Consider the following 21,236-nt stretch of genomic DNA (forward strand, 5'->3'; position numbering starts at 1 on the left):
AATTGTGAAACAACACTGCCACATCGTGGTTAAAAGACGGTGATTTAATAATACTTTTGTTCTATCATTGGTCATTATGCTAATTTAGCTGACGCCTGATAGAGACTTCGAAGTAAAGTAGTCTATTGTAATGTGGCCATAATGGGAACAGAAAAATATGTAACAGACATCGAAGCATTTTAAAAGTCCCAAAGTGAATGTGATGCGATTGCATTTTTTTTTTCATTGTAATTTTGCCATTTTTATTTAACTCCACATTTGTGTGTTAGATGTGGGCGTGTTTAACTTCATTTAATGTGTCTAACGAAAACACAATTATTACATTATTATTGTTGTTTAACAAATAGCCATTTTACATGTCTACTACCAGGCTATAACTGTCTATTTATAGCCATAAACTGCCTACTGATCCTAAATAATGTGCACGTGTCGAGCTCAGTAAGTCACTGAGAATGAATAAGCAGCACCAGCACAGGCTACAGAATAATTCCAGAGAAAGAAAAATGTGCTCAAATCATTCCTCTATGTATCATTCACGGCATTATGTAATCTATGTAAGTGCTTCCTTTGAGCTGAAATCAAATATTTGGTGGTAAACAGTCCAGTCACAGAGGTTCTAAATACTGTACTGTCTTCGGTCCAGTCTTGTCAGATGGAACGTGAAGATGAGACTCGGGCCTTAAGTGTGCGCATGCAGTTCTGGAAGAGATTTGATTATATTTTCAGACTTAGGCTGCAGTTTGCCGCTGAAATAGAGAGCTAAGCGTAATGGAGTGAGTTGAGCCAACGGTTTGCTGGTATTACTTCGACCTGACTCGGTCCCCGGACGTCCCAGGGATTAGATTTTCCCGTCTAGAATATCTGTTGGAACTATTGAAGAGTGGGCGTGCCAGTGAGGTCCCATTGGATCAATTTGATTTTAGTTGATGTGTTTTTTTCTGTAAGCACGAGGGGGTGGAGAGAGCAGCAGCAAATGTTATAAAAAAAATAAACCACTTAGGCCTATGTTTTAGAAGAGCAAGGCTGTATAAATACCACAGTCACGAGAAGTCGCCGCTTATTCAGTCTGCTACAGGTCTCGAGTCCTGACTTCAACTAACTATAAGAATAATTCTTTATTTTTAGTATAGCCTACTGTTTTGCAACTCCTATAGATGTATTGGTAGTTGTTTCGTTTTTACGAGTAAGATTTATAGCGCAATTTTATGCTGAGCACTCAAGACTGTATGGTACCTGTCATACACGCGCTCTTCTTTATTCATAGCAATTTCTCTATTAAGAAGAAAACATATCTTATCACACATTTACATTGTTTCTTTGATAGAAACGGGGCTTGTGATAGTAATAAAATGGGTTCAACTTTGCATATCACTTTATTAACCCTGTCCTTAAACAACGTTGTGCTGTCGGAATTGTTCCACTCGGAGGAGACCATACCCGTCAGAAACAGTGTGAAGACCAGCGGTCGGCTCTGGAAAAGGAGCGAGGATCAACATAGCTTCAGATTGACAGCTTTCGGCCAGGACTTCACATTGAATTTGACTCCGGATGACTCGTTTGTTGCTCCAAAGTTAACCATTCAGCACATACAATCGAAACATCTGGCTGCGCTTTTCAACGGATCCAGATCAGGGCATTTTACCGGTGGTATCACCAAGACAGAGGGGAATTGGGACGAGCTTAAAGGCTGCTTCTTCTCAGGGAATGTGGACACCGACCAGGAATCTGTTGTCGCGGTGAGCCTGTGCCACGGGATGCAAGGGTTCTTCATAGCGCATGGGGATGTGTATCTAATTCAACCCAAAGTTCTTGGCCAAGGTAAAACAGAGAGATCACTCTTGCAGGTGCACATTATAAAAAGGAGAGTTTTGACCGACGCACAAAATTTGTCCAAGACTTTCCAAGCTTTTGATCAGGTGAAGGATAAGAGCCGTCTGGCCACAGATGACGGCACTGCATATCCTGTTGATGATGCTGAGATAGCTACGGGACGGAAGCGACGGTTTGTCTCCTCTCCAAGATATATCGAGACGCTGGTCGTAGCCGACGCTTCAATGACACATTTCTATGGAGACGAAATAAAGGTGAGGGCATGAACTGACACAAATTGATAACCACAAACTGAATATATCATTAACAAAAATTATAAACCAATACACTAATTATATATATATTTGCATTGGCTGCAATGTGATGGGCACATGTCCAAACGCGTCATTACACACGAAGGGTTTCCAAAGCAGTTCAATTTTCCAGACAAAAATAAGCGCCTGAAAGTTATTTGTGGAACTGTCAAGACAGCCCAGCCTGGTCTCATAGACTAGGCGTAATATAGTAAATGTAAATCCCTGAAAACTAAATTAGTATATGTTACTTGGTATGGTTACCTGGTAAAATAAGGGTAAAATAAATAAATAAAAACATATTAAACATAAGATAGGTTATTTAAGGCAAAAATAAAAGGAGGGTGGATGGGTTGGCATATAATGCAAATGACTAGCAATCTTTGTTCTAATCTCATCATAGATAACTTTAGCATTTGAGCTAATTAGCAACTTTGCAACTATTTATTAACCATTTTAGCTAACCCTAGCCTTAACCCTTTAACCTAATTCCTAACTGTAACCCTATCCCCTAGCCTAGCTAATGTTAGCCATCTGGCTAACATTAGCCACCTACCTAACGTTAGCAACAAAAAATTGGAATTCGTAACATATCATACATTTTGCAAATTCGTAACATATTGTACATTTCGCAAATACATAACATATTTTACAAATTGCACATACAGTAAAAGTCTAAACTTTGGACACACCTTCTCATTCCAGGGTTTTTATTTGTAAAACAAAAATCTACATTGTAAAATAATAGGGAAGACATCAAAACTATGAAATAACACATATGGAAGCATGCAGTAAGCAAAAAAGTGTTAACTTCTCTAGGGTAGGGGGCAGTATTTTGACGTCCGGATGAAAGGCGTGCCCAAATTCAACTGCCTGCTACTCAAGCTCAGAAGGTAGGATATGCATATTATTAGTAGATTTGGATAGAAAACACTCTGAAGGTTCTAAAACGGTTTGAATGATGTCTGTGAATATAACAGAACTCATATGGCAGGCAAAAACCTGAGAAAAATCCAACCAGGAAGTGTGGAAATCTGAGGTTTGTAGTTTTTCAAGTGATTCCCTATCCAGTATACAGTATCTTAGGGTTCATTTTGCACTTCCTAAGGCTTCCACTAGATATCAACAGTCTTTAGAACGTTGTTTCATGCTTCTACTGTGAATATGGAGTGAACAAGAGGGCCTGGAAGTTGATGAGTGAGAAAATGACATGAGCTCAGAGGCGCGCACTCACGTGAGAGTTAGCTGTGTTCGTTTTCTTTTCTGAAGACATTGGAATTGTCCGGTTGGAATATTACTGAAGATCTATGTTAAAAACGTCCTAAAGATTGATGCTATACATCGTTTGACATATTTCTACGAACGTAAATATAACTTTTTTTGACTTTTCGTCGTGACATTTGCGCACGCTTCCTGCATTTGGAGTAGTAGACTGAACGCGCGAACAAAAGGAGGTATTTGGACATAAATAATGGACTTTATTGAACAAAACAAACATTTCTTGTGGACCTGGGATTCCTGGGAGTGCATTCTGATGAAGATCATCAAAGGTAAGTGAATATTTATAATATTATTTCTGAGTTTTGTTGACTCCACAAAATGGCGGGTTTGGTTTCGTGTCTGAACGCTGTACTCAGATTATTGCAAAATTTGCTTTCGCCGTAAAGCTTTTTTGAAATCTGACACAGCGGTTGCATTAAGGAAAAGTGTATCTATAATTCTTTAAATAACTGTTGAATATTTTATCAACGTTTATGATGAGTATTTCTGTAAATTGATGTGCTCATTCACTGGAAGTTTTGGGAGGCAAAACATTTCTGAACATTACACGCCAATGTAAAATGGGGTCTTTGGATATAAATATGAACTTTATCAAGCAAAACATACATGTATTGTGTAACATGAAGTCCTATGAGTGCCATCTGATGAAGATCATCAAAGGTTAGTGGTTAATTTTAGCTGTATTTCTGGTTTTTGTGACGCCTCTCCTTGCTTGGAAAATGGCTGTGTGGTTTTTCTTGTTTAGGTGCTGTCCTAACATAATCTAATGTTATGCTTTCGCCGTAAAGCCTTTTTGAAATCAGACAATGTGGTTGGATTAACGAGAAGTGTATCTTTAAAATGGGATATAATAGTTGTATGTTTGAGAAATTTGAATTATGAGATTTTTGTTGTTTTGAATTTGCCGCCCTGCTATTTCACTGGCTGTTGATTAGTGTGTCCCACATACCCCAGAGAGGTTAAACAAATCAAAATATATTTTATATTTGAGATTTTTCAATGTAGCCACTCTTTGCGTTAATGACAACTTTGGACACTTGGCATTCTCTCAACCAGCTTCACCTGGAATGCTTTTCTAATACTCTTGAAGTATATACTGAGCACTTGTTGGCTGCTTTTCCTTCACTCTGCAGTCCAACTCATCCCAAACCATCTCAAATGAGTTGAGCTTGGGTGATTTTGGAGGTCAGGTTATCTGATGCAGCAATCCATCACTCTCCTTCTTGGTCAAATAGCCCCTACAAAGCCTGGAGGTGTGTTGAGTCATTGTCCTGTTGAAATACAAATGATAGTCCCACTAAGCACAAACCAGATGGGATGGCGTATCACTGCAGAATACTGTGGTAGCCGTGCTGGTTAACCTCTTAAATCTACTGCTCCAATATCCAATGATGGGCGGGGCGCGAAATACAAACTCCTGTAAAATCCGAAAACTTCCATTTTTCAAACATATGACTATTTTACAGCTATTTAAAGACAAGACTCTCCTTTATCTAACCACACTGTCCGATTTCAAAAAGGCTTTACAGCGAAAGCAAAACATTAGATTATGTCAGCAGAGTACCCAGCCAGAAATAATCAGACACCCATTTTTCAAGCTAGCATATCATGTCACATAAACCCAAACCATAGCTAAATGCAGCACTAACCTTTTATGATCTTCATCAGATGACACACCTAGGATATTATGTTATACAATACATGCATGTCTGTTCAATCAAGTTCATATTTATATCAAAAACCAGCTTTTTACATTAGCATGTGACGTTCAGAACTAGCATTCCCACCGAACACTTCCGGTGATTTTACTAAATTACTCACGATAAACGTTCACAAAAAGCATAACAATTATTTTAAGAATTATAGATACAGAACTCCTCTATGCACTCGATATGTCCGATTTTAAAATAGCTTTTCGGATGAAGCACATTTTGCAATAATATAAGTACATAGCCCGGCATCACAGGGCTAGCTATTTAGACACCCAACCAGTTTAGCCTTCACCAAAATCACATTTCCTATAAGAAAAATGTTCTTACCTTGCTTGTTCTTCGTCAGAATACACTGCCAGGACTTCTACTTCAATAACAAATGTAGGTTTGGTCCCAAATAATCCATCGTTATGTTCCATCAAGACGTTTTGTTCGTGCGTTCTAGACACTATCCCAACGCTAAATCTCGGCCACGAGCATGACGCAGAATTTGACAAAAAAATTCTAAATATTCCATTACCGTACTTCGAAGCATGTCAACCGCTGTTTAAAACCAATTTTTATGCAATTTATCTCGTAGAAAAGCGATAATATTCCGACCGGGAATCTGCCTGTCTGTATACTGAGGGAAAAACCGAAAGCCGGGGGCGGGGCGGGTCGCGAGCGTAAGGCTTAGTCCACTGAGTGACCACTTAGCTTTTGCTCTCCTTTGTTTCAGCCAGGGCTTTGAATTACGTCATTCCTGTTTTTCCCGGGCTCTGAGACTCCATTGGAGACGTGCGAAGTGTCACGTAACAGCAGAGATCCTGAGTTTTTGGAAGAGATGTCAAACAAAGAAAATAAAAGGTCTGACAGGGTACTTCCTGAACAGAAGCATCTCAGGTTTTTGCCTGCCATAGGAGTTCTGTTATACTCACAGACACCATTCAAACAGTTTCAGAAACTGTGGAGTGTTTTCTCTCCAAAGCTAATAATTATATGCATATTCTAGTTTCTGGGCAGGACTAATAATCAGATTAAATCGGGTACGTTTTTTATCCAGCCGTGAAAATACTGCCCCCTAGCCATAAGAGGTTAAGTGTGACTTGAATTCGAAATACATCACTGACAGTGTCACCTGCAAAGCACCATCACACCTCCTCCTCAATGCTTCACGGTGGGAACCACAAATGCAGAGATCATCCATTCACCTACTCTGTGTCTCACAAAGACATGGCGGTTGGAACCAAAAATCTCAAATTTGGACTCATCAGACCAATGGACAGATTTCCACTGGTCTAATGTCCATTGCTCGTGTTTCTTGGCCCAAGCAAATCTATTCTTCTTATTGGTGTTCTTTAGTAGTGGTTTCTTTGCAGCAAATTGACCATGAAGGCCTGATTTACGCAGTCTCTTCTGAACAGTTGATGTTCAGATGTGTCTGTTACTTGAAGTCTCTGAAGCATTTCTTTGGGCAGCAATTTCTGAGGCTGGTAACTCTAATGAACGTATCCTCTGCATTAGAGGTAACTATGGGTCTTTCTTTCCTGTGGCGGTTAAAGTAATGATGGACTGTCGTTTCTATTTTGCTTACTTGAGCCATTCTTGCCATAATATGGACAGGGTCTTTTACTAAACAGGGCTATCTTCTGTATACTACTGCTACCCTGCCACAACACAACTGATTGGCTCAAACGCATTAAGAAGGAAAGAAATTCCACAAATTAACTTTTAACAAGGAACACCTGTTAATTGAAATGCATTCCAGGACACTACCTCATGAAGCTGGTTGAGAGAATGCCAAGAGTGTGCAAATCTGTCATCAAGGCAAAGGGTGGCTACTTTGAAAAATATCAAGTATAAAATATAATTGATTTGTTTAACACTTTTTTGGTTACTGCATGATTCCATATGTGTTATTTCGTATTTCATAGTAGGACAGACTTTGTTTGTTTCCACACTCGGGACTCTGACTCTCTATTGGTTATACAGACTCTTGTCCTCCCATCCTATTGCTGGCTTTGTACCTCTTGCCGGCTTTGTATTCATGTTACCTGATGAAATTGCTGTACAATATGATCTTGTTGCCATTTAATGCACATTCAAATGTCATAAATCAACACTGCAGAGCTCTCTCTATTCTCTGCTGTGCCCTGAATGTATTACTGGACTATCTAACCTGGACCATCTACTTTTGCTAGCTGCAATTCAGACTTGATATCTGCTCTGATATCTGCTTCACTGATTTCTGCTCTCGTAAAAGCCTGGGTTTTCTACACGTTAATCCTAGAAGCTTATTGCCTAAAATTGAAAGTGTCGGTTCACAGCTCCAATCCAGATGTGTTGGTCATTACTGAGACGTGGTTAATAAGAAGTGTTTTGAACACTGATGTTAACCTTTCTGGTCATAACCTTTTTCGGTAAGACAGATCTTCCAAAGGTGGTGGAGTAGCAATCTTTAACAAGGAACACCTTCAGTGCTCGGTTGTCTCCACCAAGTCTGTCCCCAAACAATTCGATTTTCTGGTTTTAAGCATTAAACTTTCAAATCGCTCTTTGTTGACTGTTGCTGGGTGTTATTGTCCACCATCAGCACTGGCCTGTTCCCTAAATGCCATATGTCTGAATTTGTCCTGCTAGGTGACCTAAACTGGCAGATGCTTAAACCACCTGACCAAGTCCTAAAGCAATGGGACTCACTAACTCTTTCTCAGATTATTAACAATTCCACAAGGTATGTCTCCAAACACTCAGAAAAGGCTACTTTCCTTGATGTTATCATCACAAATAATCCTGGTAGGTATCAGTCTGGTGTTTTCTGTAATGACCTTATCGATCATTGTTTTACAGCCTGTGTTCATAATGGCTTCTCAGTGAAACGACCTGTACTGATTTGTCATAGACGCTTGCTAAAAAACTTTAATTAGCAAGCCTTCCTTCAAATAAAATACAATTTTATTAGTCACATACGCGTGTTTAGCAGATGTTATTGCGGGTGTAGCGAAATGCTTGTGTTTAAGCTCCAACAGTGCAGTAATATCTAACAAGTAATATCTAACAATTTCACAAAAATACCCACAATACACACAAATCTAAGTAAAGGAATGGAATTAAGAATATATAAATATATAGACGAGCAATGTCAGAGTGGCATAGACTAAGATACAGTAGAATAGAATACAGTATATACTGTACATATGAGATGAGTAATACAAAATATGTAAACATTATTTAAGTGACTAGTGTTCCATTATTGAAGTGGCCAGTGATTTCAAGTCTATATACATATGCAGCAGTCTCTAATGTGCTTGTGATGGCTATTTAACAGTCTGATGGCCTTGAGATAGAAGCTGTCATTCAGTCTCTCGGTCCCAGCTTTGATGCACCTGTACTGACCTCGCCTTTGTTATCCTTGATGATCTTGGTTATTATCCTTGATGATCTTTTTAGCCTTCCTGTGACATCAGGTGGTGTAGGTGTCCTGGAGGGCTGGTAGTTGCATTGGGCATACTGCACCACCCTCTGGAGAGCCCTGTGGTTGTGGGCAGTGCAGTTGCTGTACCAGGCGGTGATACAGCATGACAGCATTCTCTCAATTGTGCATCTGTAAAAGTTTGAGTTTTTTAGGTGCCAAGCCAAATTTCTTCAGCCTCCTGAGGTTGAAGAGGTGCTGTTGCACCTTTTTCACCACACTGTCTGTGTGGGTGGACCATTTCAGTTTGTCAGTGATGTGTACGACGAGGAACTTGAAGCTTTCCACCTTCTCCACTGAGGTCCCATCGATGTGGATAGGGGGATGCTCCCTCTGCTGTTTCATGAAGTCCACAATCAGCTCCTTTGTTTTTTTGATGTTGAGTGAGAGGTTACTTTTCTGGCACCACACTCCCAGGGCCCTCACCTCCTCCCTGTAGGCTGTCTCGTCACTGTTGGTAATCAAGCCTACTACTGTTGTGTCTTCTGAAAACTTGATGATTGAGTTGGAGGCGTGAGTGACCATGCAGTAATGGTTGAACAGGGAGTACAGCAAGGGGCTGAGCATGCACTCTTGTGGGGCCCCTGTGTTGAAGATCAGTGAAGTGGAGGTGTTGTTTCCTACCTTCACCACCTGGGAGTGGCCCGTCAGGAAGTCCAGGACCCATTAGCACAGGGCGGGGTTCAGACCCAGGGCCTCGAGCTTAATGATGAGCTTGGATGGGTACTATGGTGTTGAATGCTGAGCTATAGTCACTGAACAGCATTCTTCCATAGGTATTCCTCTTGTCCAGATGGGATAGGGGGTCAGTGTGTCAATGTGTGGGGGCACCGGTTGGTCGAGGTAATTGAGGTAATATGCACATGTAAGTAGAGTTATTAAAGTGACTATGCATAGATAATAAGAGGGTAGCAGCAGCGTAGAAGGGGTGTGGGGGGGCAATGCAAATAGTCTGGGTAGCCATTTGATTAGATGTTCAGGAGTCTTGGGGTAGAATCTGTTTAGAAGCCTCTTGAACCTAGACTTGGCGCTCCGGTACCGCTTTGTGTGCAGTAGCAGAGAGAACAGTCTATGACTAGGGTGGCTGGAGTCTTTGAAAATGTTTAGGGCTTTCCTCTGACACCGCCTAGTATAGAGGTCCTGGATGGCGGGAAGCTTGGCCCCGGTGGTGTACTGGACCGTACGCACTACCCTCTTCAGAGGCCGAGCAGTTGCCATACCAGGCAGTGATGCAACAGGTCAGGATGCTCTTGATGGTGCAGCTGTAGAACACTTTCAGGATCTGAGGACCAATGCCAAATCTTTTCAGTCTCCTGAGGGAGAATAGGTTTTGTCGTGCCCTCTTCACAACTGTCTTTCTGTGCTTGGACCTTGTTATTTTGTTGGTGATGTGGACGCCAAGGAACTTGAATCTCTCAACCTGCTCCACTACAGCCCCATCGATGAGAATGGGGGCGTGCTCGGTTCTCCTTTTCCTGTAGTCCACAATCATCTCCTTTGTCTTGATCACGTTGAGGGAGAGGTTGTTGTCTTCGCACCACACGGTCAGGTCTCTGACCTCCTCCCTATAGGCTGTCTCATCGTTGTCGGTGATGTTTGTCTTCCCCAATTTATGGGTGTGGTCGAGGGGAATTCCTGCTTATTACATGAATACCGACTCGGAGTATAGGCCTACGGTTTCAAACTCTGGTCGATTTCAAATGTAATTATATTTAGCGACCAAATATCAACATTTGAAGGAGATGCATCTTCTGCTTGGATAGTTGTCTACAAATGAATAATTGATATGTTGGATTCACGTCTCCATTTCAACGCACAATCTAAGTAAAAAAAATAGGACTAAATCAAATAAACTATCCAAGCCAAAGATACATCTCTTTCAAATGTTGATATTTGGTTGGGTTGTCCTCTTGCTCAGTTGTGCACCGGGGCCTCCCACTCCTCTTTCTATTCTGGTTAGAGACAGTTTGCGCTGTTCTGTGAAGGGAGTAGTACACAGCATTGTACGAGATCTTCAGTTTCTTGGCAATTTCTCACATGGAATAGCCTTCATTTCTCAGAACGAGAATAGACTGACGAGTTTCAGAAGAAAGTTCTTTGTTTCTGGCCATTTTGAGCATGTAATCGAACCCACAAATTCTGATGCTCCAGATACTCAATTAGTCTAAAGAAGGCCAGTTTTATTGCTTCTTTAATCAGAACAACAGTTTTCAGCTGTGCTAACATAATTGCAAAAGGGTTTTCTAATGATCAATTAATTAGCCTTTTAAAATTATAAACTTGGATTAGCCAACACAACGTGCCATTGGAGCACAGGAGTGATGGTTGCTGATAATGGAACTCTGTACGCCTATGTTTCCAGCTACAATAGTCATTTACAACATTAACAATGTCTACACTGTATTTCTGATCAATTTGATGTTGTTTTAATGTTTTAATTCTTTCAAAAACAAGGACATTTCTAAGTGACCCCAAACTTTTGAACAGTAATGTAAGTGAATTTGACCCAAAACTTTTGGTCCCCTAAAATGGGGGAACTATGTACAAAAAGTGTTGTAATTTCTAATATTTCCCCCGATGTGGATGAAAATATCCTCAAATTAAGGCTGACAGTCTGCACTCATAGTCATTTTATAATTTCCAAACCAAAGTACTGGAGTACAGAGCCAAAACAAAACAAAAAATGTCACTGTACCAATACTCTTGGAGCTCACTATATATCTCTGTCAATACCTAATAACCTCAGAAAAGATGGAGACATTCTGGTCTTAATATATCGTGTGATGTTATACAATCCGACTAAGTTTGTGTCAATCTGAAACGGTAAATAACAATTTTGGCACAGAGTCTTGTGTTTGAGTTTAAACCATCTGGGAATGAGAGGAAGCCAAGAGGAGTTTGTTTTTGTGGTCCTTCCACCCATTTTATTGATGGAAAGAAAAACACAAATGTTTAAACATTTGATTCCAATTGGCTTATGGATTTGGGTCCCTTCTCTGACTGCCTGCAGAGCGTGTGTTGTCAGATCTCTTTGCAATTAATTAAGCAGTGAAATGAATCCAGGATTCAATGTTTATTGACAACAACTAGGTAGTGCACAATTGATAGTGCCTTCCCAGGAACATTCCCATAACATTAACCTAGATTCACATTAAGTTCTAGTTAGGGATTTATCTAACACTAAGAATATAACATACCAAAAACATTCAGAGAATTGTTTTGATAAAATCTATGTATTTATCATAAATGTTTTATATTAAATATCCTTGGAATGTTCTAACATTCACAAAAATGTTGTGCACAACATCTGTAACAACGACCACAGAACATTCCCCAAAAGTTTGTATGTTTGTATAAATCATTTGCCTGATGTTGCAAGAATGTTCCTATAACACATTTAATCTGTTCTTTAAAGGTTCCCAGAATGTTTCATTAGCTTGTGAGAGAGTCTGGTGGGAACATTGTGGGGACAAAGTATATGTTCCCAAAACACCAAAACTGTCCAGTTGTGCAGATGATTTCACAATGTTTCTTTTAGGGTGCAAAAAACATTCACCTGATGTTACAAGAACGTTCCCACAACACATTTCATCTGTTGATTCCCACAAATTTCATTAGGTTGTGGGAACATTGTTGGGACATAACAAGAGACACAGCATACTCCCAAAACTCAAAAACTGTCCAGTTATTTTGACATTCAGAATACGTTTCTATCAGCTTGTACAAAACATTTCTTTGATGTTGCAAGAATGTTGACAAAACAGTGTTTCTGAGTTCTTTAAAGGTTCCAAGAACATGTAATTAGGTTGTGGGAACAATATGGGTAAATTACGATAGGTTACCAAAACACAAAATATGCTCAGTTGTGATGACATTCATACAATGTTTAAGTTAGGTTGCACAGGACATTTCCTTGATGTTGTAAGAATGAAATGTCAGTTTTTATGAAGTTCATAGCATATTTCTTTTAAATTTAACATAATATTCCATTTATGTTCACTCAATATACATTTTACCTTGTGTTGGAGGTCTTCACAGCATTCAAGAGCATTTAGAAAATGGTGTATTTACGTTTGACCTAATATTACCACAACATACTTAGCATGCAAATTAAAGCATAGGAAAGCAGATTGGAATGCATCCACATTATGTTTCTCTCCGGATTTAATGGCAATTCACATTTGAGGACTGCATTTAAGAAATAGTGCATTCGGAAAGTATTCAGACCCCTTGACTTTTTCCACATTTTGTTACGTTATGTTTTTCCTCATTAATCTACGCACAGTACCCCATAATGACAAAGCGAAAACAGGTTTATAGACATTTTTGCAAATAAAAAACAGAAATACCTTATTTACATAAGTATTCAGACCCTTTGCTATGAGACTCAAAATTGAGCTGTTTACATTGATCATCCTTGAGATGTTTCTAAAACTTGACTGGAGTCCACCTGTGGTAAATTCAATTAATTGGACATATTTTGAAAAGGCACCCAACTGTCTATATAAGGTCCCACAGTTGACAATGCATGTCAGAGCAAAAACCAAGCCACGAGGTCAAAGGAATTGTCTGTAGAGCTCCGATTGAGCATTGTGTCGAGGCACAGATCTGGGGAAGGGTACCAAAAAATATGTGCATCATTGAAGGTCCCCAAAAAAACAGTGGCCTCCATCATTCTCAAATAGAGGAATTTTGGAACCACCAAGACGTCGTAGAGCTGGCCACACGGTCAAACTGAGCAATCGGGGAGAAGGGCTTTCGTCAGGGATGTGACCAAGAACCCGATGGTCATTCTGAAAGAGCTCCAGAGTTCCTCTGTGGAGATGGGAGAACCTTCCAGAAGGACAACCATCTCTTTAGCGCTCCACCTTTCAGGTCCTTATGGTAGAGTGTCCAGACGGAAGCCATTCCTCAGAAAAATGCACATGATAGCCTGCTTGGAGTTTGCCAAAAGGAACCTATAGACTCTCAGACCATGAGAAACAAGATCCTCTAAACAAGATCCTCTGCTCTGATGAAACCAAGATTGAACTCTTTGGCCTGAATGCCAAGTGTCACGTCTCGAGGAAACCTGGCACCATCCCTATGGTGAAGCATGGTGGTGGCAGCATCCTGCTGTGGTTATGTGTTTTAGCATCAGGGAGACTAGTCAGGATCGAGGGAAAGAAGAACGGAGCAAAGTACAGAGACATCCTTGATGAAAACCTACTCCAGAGTGCTCAGGACCTCAGACTGGGGCGAACAGCATTTAATCATACAAGCACATCCATATTTTTAACACTTCATATGTTGACAATCTGTATATAATTTCATTCATAGGACATTTGAATTTGAACATTTAATCATACAAACACAACCAGATTTTTTTACACTTCCTATGTAAACAATCTGCATCGAATTTTATGAATAGGAAATTTGAAAAGCATTTAATCATAAAAATAAAAATAAACATGTATTTTGCACTTCATACAGTGCCTTCAGAAACCACATTATTCTATATTCATTCCCCTTGACTTTTTCCACATTTGTTGTGTAACAGCCTTTTTTTCTCACCCATCTACACACAATACTCCATAATGACAAAGTTAATACATGTTTTTAGAACATTTTGCAAATTTATTGAAAATCAAATACAGAAATATCTAATTTACGTAAGTATTCACACCCCTGAGAAAATACTTTGTAGAAGAACCTTTGGCAGCGCTTACAGCTATGAGTCTTTCTGGGTAAGTCTCTAAGAGTTTTCCACAGCAGGATTGTGCAACATTTGCCCATTAGTAACAATTCTTCAAGCTCTGTCAAATTGGTTGGTGATCATTGCTAAACAACCATTTTCAGGACTTGCCATAGATTTTCAAGTAGATATAAGTCAAAACTGTAACTCGGCCATTCAAGAACATTCACTGTCTTCTTGGTAAGCAACTCCAGTGTAGATTTGGTCTTGTGTTTTAGGTTATTGTCCTGCTGAAAGGGGAATTCATCTCTCAGTGTGTAAAAGCAGACTGATCCAGGTTTTCCTCTAGGATTTTGCCTGTGCTTATCCATTTATTTTTTATCCTGAAAAACTCCCCAGTCCTTAACGATTACAAGCTTACCCTTAACATATTGCAGCCACCACTATGGTTGAAAATATGGAGAAGGGTAGTCAGTAATGTGTTGTATTCAATTTGCCCAAAACAACGCTTCGTATTCAGGACAAGAGGTACATTACTTTCCCACATTTTTTGCAATATTACTTTAGTGCCTTGTTAGAAACAGGATGCATGTTTTGGAATATTTTTCTTCTGTACAGGCTTCCTTATTTTCCCTCTGTCAATGTGGTTATTATTGTGGAGTAACTACAATGCTGTTGATCCATCCTCAGTTTTCTCTTATCACAGCCATTAAACTCTGTAATTATTTTAAAGTCACCATTGACCTAATGGTGAAATCCCTGAGTGGTTTCCTTCCTCTCCGGCAACTGAGTTAGGAAGGACGCCAGTAGTGACTGGGTGTATTGACACACCATCCAAAGTGTAATTAATAACCTCACCATGCTCAAAGGGATATTCAATGTCTGCTTTTTTATTTTTACCCATCTACCAATAGGTGCCCTTCTTTGCTAGGCATTGGAAAACCTCCCTGGTCTTCGTGGTTGAATCTCTGTTTGCATTACTGAAGGACCTTACAGATAACTGTATGTGTGGGGGTACTGAGATGAGACAGTCATTAAAAAATCATGTTGAACACTATTATTGCACACATATGTGACTGGGTAAGCACATTTTTACTCCCTAACCTATTTAGGCTTGCCATAACAAAGGGGTTGAATACTTACTGACTCAATACATTTCAGCTGTTCATTTTCAATTTTCTTGTAAAAATGTTTTAAAAAAACCCATCTCATTTTGACATTACAAGTTATTGTGTGTAGGCCAGTGACAAAAACATCTACATTTAATCAATTTTAAATTCAGGCTGTGACACCACAACATTTTGAATAAGTCAAGGGGTGTGAATAATAAGACTTTCAACACGTGATGTAGAAAGAAAATCATGAAATACAGTGTTACAAGTACACAGCATATGAAGAGGATGGGTACATTTTTATGTGTTCTGTGTCCTGATTGACCATATTTTGCTGAACAAAGCCACAAGGCTATCCCCTGGTGGCTCAGATGGTTAATTATCTAGTTGGAAAACCTAGTTGGATCTAGTTGGATTATCTAGTTGGAAAACATTGAAAGTTCAAACCCCACATGTGCAGTTTGTCAGCAAATGAAGAGTAATACAGATAGTTGTGTTTGTATGATTAAATGCAGTTCAAATGTCCTGTGAATTAAATTAAAATGCCATGTGTCTCTATATCATCAAATTTGATTGGTCACATATACATGGTTAGCAGATGTTAATGCGAGTGTAGCGAAATGCTTGTGCTTCTAGTTCCGACCGTGCAGTAATATCTAACAAGTAATCTAACAATTTCACAACAACTACCTTATACACACAAGTGTAAAGGAATGAATAAGAATATGTACATATAAATATATGGATGAGCGATGGCCGTGCGGCATAGGCAAGATGCAGTAGATGGTATAGAGTACAGTATATACATATGAGATGAGTAATGTAGGGTATGTAAACATTATATAAAGTGGCATAGCTTAAAGTGACTAGTGATACATTTATTACATCCAATTTTTAATTATTAAAGTGGATAGAGATTTGAGTCAGTATGTTGGCAGCAGCCACTCGATATTAGTGATGGCTGTTTAATAGTCTGATAGCCCTGAGATAGAACCTGTTTTTCAGTCTCTCGGTCCCAGCATTGATGCACCTATACTGACCTCGCCTTCTGGATGATAGCGGGGTGAACAGGCAGTGGCTCGGGTGGTTGTTGTCCTTGATGATCTTTTTGTCCTTCCTGTGACATCGGGTGGTGTAGGTGTCCTGGAGGGCAGGTAGTTTGCCCCCAGTGATGCGTTGTGCAGACCTCACTTCCCTCTGGAGAGCCTAACGGTTGTGGGCGAAGAAGTTGCCGTACCAGGCGGTGATACAGCCCGACAGGATGCTCTTGATTGTGCATCTGTAAAAGTTTGTGAGTGTTTTCGGGGACAAGGTTGAAGAGGCGCCTGTGCGATGTCTCACTGTGCGATGTTTAACAGTGAGAACGGCAGAATGGTGAACTTACTAAATGACTGAGAGTTTGACTGTGTGATATTAGGTTGCTTCTTGTGTAAATATTTTCCGTCTGGATTTGAATGATTTGTATGTAAGCAACTCCAGTGTAGGTGCCTTCTTCACCACGCTGTCTGTGTGGGTGGAACATTTCATTTTGTCCGTGATGTGTAAGCAGAGGAACGTAAAACTTTCCACCTTCTCCACTACTGTCGCGTCAATGTGGATAGGGGGTGCTCCCTCTGCTGTTTCCTGAAGTCCACGATCATCTCCTTTGTTTTGTTGACGTTGAGTGTGAGGTTATTTTCCTGACACCACACTCCGAGGGCACTCACCTCCTCCCTGTAGGCCGTCTCGTCGTTGTTGGTAATCAAGCCTACCACTGTTGTGTCGTCTGCAAACTTGATGATTGAGTTGGAGGCGTGCATGGCCACGCAGTCATGGGTGAACAGGGAGTACAGGAGAGGGCTGAGAATGCACCCTTGTGGGGCCCCAGTGTTGAGGATCAGCAGGGTGGAGATGTTGTTTCCTACCCTCACCACCTGGGGGCGGCCCGTCAGAAAGTCCAGGAACCAGTTGCACAGGGCGGGGTCGAGACCCAGGGTCTCGAGCTTAATGACGAGTTTGGAAGGTACTATGGTGTTAAATGCTGAGCTGTAATCGATGAACAGCATTCTTAGGGCAGTGTGCAATGTGATTGCAATTACGTCATCTGTGGACCTATTGGGGCGGTAAGCAAATTGGAGTGGGTCTAGGGTGTCAGGTAGGATGGAGGTGATAAGATCCTTGACTAGTCTCTCAAAGCACTTCATGATGACAGAAGTGAGTGCTACGGGGCGATAATAGTTTAGCTCAGTTACCTTAGCTTTCTTGGGAACAGGAACAATGGTGGCCCTATTGAAGCATGTGGGAACAGCAGACTGGGATAGGGATTGATTGAATATGTCCGTAAACACACCAGCCAGCTGGTCTGTGTATGCTCTGAGGACGCGGCTAGGGATGCCGTCTGGGCCGGCAACCTTGCGAGGGTTAACACGTTTAAATGTTTTACTCACGTTGAAGGAGAGCCTGCAGGTTTTGGTAGCGGGCCGTGTCAGTGGCACTGTATTGTCCCCAAAGCGAGCAAAGAAGTTTTTTAGTTCATCTGGGAGCAAGACTTCGGTGTCCACGACAGGGATGGTTTTCTTTTTGTAATCCGTGATTGACTGTAGACCCTGCCACATACGTCTCGTGTCTGAGCCATTGAATTGCGACTCTACTTTGTCTCTATACTGACGCTTAGCTTGTTTGATTGCCTTGCGGAGGGAATAGCTACACTGTTTGTATTCGGTCATGTTTCCGGTCGCCTTGCCATGATTAAAAGCAGTGGTTCGCGCTTTCAGTTTCACGCGAATGCATCCATCAATCCACGGTTTCTGGTTGGGGAAGGTTTTAATAGTCACCGTGGGTACAACATCACCGATGCACTTGCTGATAAACTCGCTCACTGAATCAGCGTATGCATCAATGTTGTTGTCTGAGGCTATCCGGAACATATCCCAGTCCACGTGATCGAAGCAATCTTTAAGCATATAATCAGATTGGTCGGACCAGCGTTGAACAGACCCGAGCATGGGCGTTTTCTATTTTATTTTCTGTCTATAGGCTGGGAGCAACAAAATGGAGTCGTGGTCAGATTTGCCGAAAGGAGGGCGGGGGAGAGCTTTGTATGCATCGCGGAAGTTAGAGTAGCAATGATCCAGAATGCTGCCAGCCCAGGTTGCGCATTCGATATGCTGATAGAATTTAGGGAGCCTTGTTTTCAGATTAGCCCTGTTAAAATCACCAACTACAATAAATGCAGCCTCAGGATATGTGGTTTCCAGTTTACATAGAGTCCAATGAAGTTCTTCAGGGCCGTCAAGGTGTCTGCTTGGGAGAGATATACACGGCTGTGATTATAATCAAAGAGAATTCTCTTGGTAGATAATGCGGTCGGCATTTGATTGTAAGGAATTCTAGGTCAGGTGAACAAAAGGACTTGAGTTCCTGTATGATGTTATGATCACACTACGACTCGTTAATCATAAGGCATACATCCCCGCCCTTCTTCTTACCAGAGAGATGTTTGTTTCTGTCAGTGTGATGTGTGACGAAACCGGGTGACTGTACCGACTCTGATAACGTATCACGAGTGAGCCATGTTTCCGTGAAGCAGAGAATGTTACAATCTCTGATGTCTCTCTGGAAGGCAACCCTTGCTCGAATTATATAGTTATACTATATAGTCTTCAAATGTAATTTGGCATTACATCTGGAGAGGAACATAATTGGAATGTTTTCCAATATGCTTTAAGGAGCTACACCTTTGCATGCTGAGAATGTTTTGTTAATATTAGATAAAACATAAATGTCATTTTTCTCAACCTCAAAGACAAGGTACAATGTATATTATGTGAACATCAAAGGAATATTATATTAAACCTAAAATAAATGTGCTATGAACGTCATAAAAATTGACTTATTTCATTCTTACAACATTAAGGGAATGTCCTGTGCAACGCAACTTAAACATTGTAAGAATGTCATCACAACTGAGCATATTTTCTGTTTTGAGAACTTATCTCTTGTAATGTACCCACACTGTTCCCACAACTTAATTAAATATTCTGGGAACCTTTAAACAACTCAGAAAGTCTGTTCTGTCAACTTTCTTGCAACATCAAAGGAATGTTTTGTGCACCCTGATACAAACATTATCTAAATGTCAGCACAACTGGACCGTTTTTGTGTTTTGGGAACATACAGAATCTCCTGTCATATCCCCACAATGTTCCCACAACCTAAATACATATTTTAGGAATTTTTAAAGAACATAAAATGTGTTGTGGGAATGTTCTTGCAACACCAACAAATGTGTTTTGCAACCTAATAGAAATATTGTAATCAAATCAAATCAAATTGTATTTGTCACTTATGGTGAATACAACCTTACAGTGAAATGCTTACCTACAAGCCCTTAACCAACAATGCAGTTTTAAGAAAAATAAGTGTTAAGAAAGGATTTACTAAATAAACTGAAGTAAAAAAATAAGAAAAATAACAAATAACAAATAATTAAAGAGCAACAATAAAATAACAGTAGCGAGGCTATATACAGGGGGTACAGAGTCAATGTGCGGGGACACAGGTTTGTCGAGGTAATTGAGGTAATAGGTACATGCATGGATAATAAACCTCATGCATGGATGATAAACAGACTATGCATGGATAATAAACAGAGAGTAGCAGCAGCGTAAAAGGGTAGCCATTTGATTAGCTGTTCAGGAGTCTAATGGCTTGGGGGTATAATCTGTTAGGAAGCGTGCGGTAGCAGAGAGAACTATGACTAGGGTGGCTGGAGTCTTTGGCAATTTTTAGGGCCTTCCTCTGACACTGCCTGGTATAGAGGTCCTAGATGACAGGAAGCTTGGCCCCAGAGATGTACTGGGCCATACGCACTACCCTCTGTTGTGCCATGCAGTCGAAGGCCGAGCTGTTGCCATACCAGGCGGTGATGCAACCGGTCAGGATGCTCTCTTCCCACAACCTAATGAAACATTCCGGGAACCTTTAAAGAACAGATTAAATGTGTTCTAGGAACGTTCTTGCAACATCAGGTGAATGTTTTATATAAACACGACTGGACAGTTTTTGTGTTATGAGAACATTAGCCGTGACCTAACGAATGTCCTGGGAACCAGAATCAATTTAGGTTTGCTTGGTTTGTACTGTATGGTCATAATATTCAGTACATGCATTGAGTTGATGAGTTCATGTTGCCTTGCTCACCATGTCATTGCAGAAAACGTTTTGCCTTTAGCTAAAAGTGAACTGTTAGTGAACTGTTGAGTGTTACAGATCATTGGTCAGGTCATTGTTGCCCATGCTTCCACATGTGCTTCCAGTCGCTCATTTGGTTAAAACATGGTGCTGGCAACACCAGGGTTCGATTCCCGCATGAGCCACATTTCCGTAATATATGTGTCACTGTCAATGCTGACAGTTCTACTAAATGACCATATTACAAGGCATATCTCTCTCTTCCCTCTCCAGCACTACCTACTGACTCTGATGGCAGTGGCGGCGCGGATCTACCGCCACCCCAGTCTGAAGAACTCAGTGAGCCTGGTGGTTGTGAAGATGCTGGTGGTGGAGGACGAAGATGTAGGGCCACAGGTGTCCAGCAACGGAGGAATGGCCCTCAGGAACTTCTGTAACTGGCAGCAGCTCTTCAACCCCTCTAGCCAGAGGCACCTGGAACACTACGATACAGCCATCTTATTCACCAGACAGGTGAGAACTTAGAACATTAGACATTCCACCTCAATCACCCAGCACACTACGACACAACTATCCAATTCACCAGACAGGTGAGATGAACCCTATTACCCTTTTACTCTCTTGTGCTGACCAAACAGTACTAGCTCAAATATTGTATTTTAACATTGTCCTTTTCAGTATGGTTCCAGCAACTATGGTGGATGCAGAACC

The 21,236-nt window shown here is 40.7% G+C and overlaps 1 protein-coding gene across 1 annotated transcript in view; it reads left to right on the plus strand.

The window, feature by feature from the left end:
* Positions 1-844: 844 nt before the first annotated feature.
* adamts8a (ADAM metallopeptidase with thrombospondin type 1 motif, 8a) overlaps positions 845-21,236 on the plus strand; it is a 30,655-nt gene continuing 10,263 nt past the window's right edge. The window contains exons 1-2 of the mRNA XM_029701686.1: positions 845-2,084; positions 20,799-21,038. Coding sequence (XP_029557546.1) covers positions 1,206-2,084; positions 20,799-21,038 — 1,119 coding nt within the window. The 5' untranslated portion in view covers positions 845-1,205. The remainder of the gene's footprint in view (positions 2,085-20,798; positions 21,039-21,236) is intronic.

Source organism: Salmo trutta, chromosome 19 (genome assembly GCF_901001165.1).
Source record: "Salmo trutta chromosome 19, fSalTru1.1, whole genome shotgun sequence".
Lineage (NCBI taxonomy): Eukaryota > Metazoa > Chordata > Actinopteri > Salmoniformes > Salmonidae > Salmo > Salmo trutta.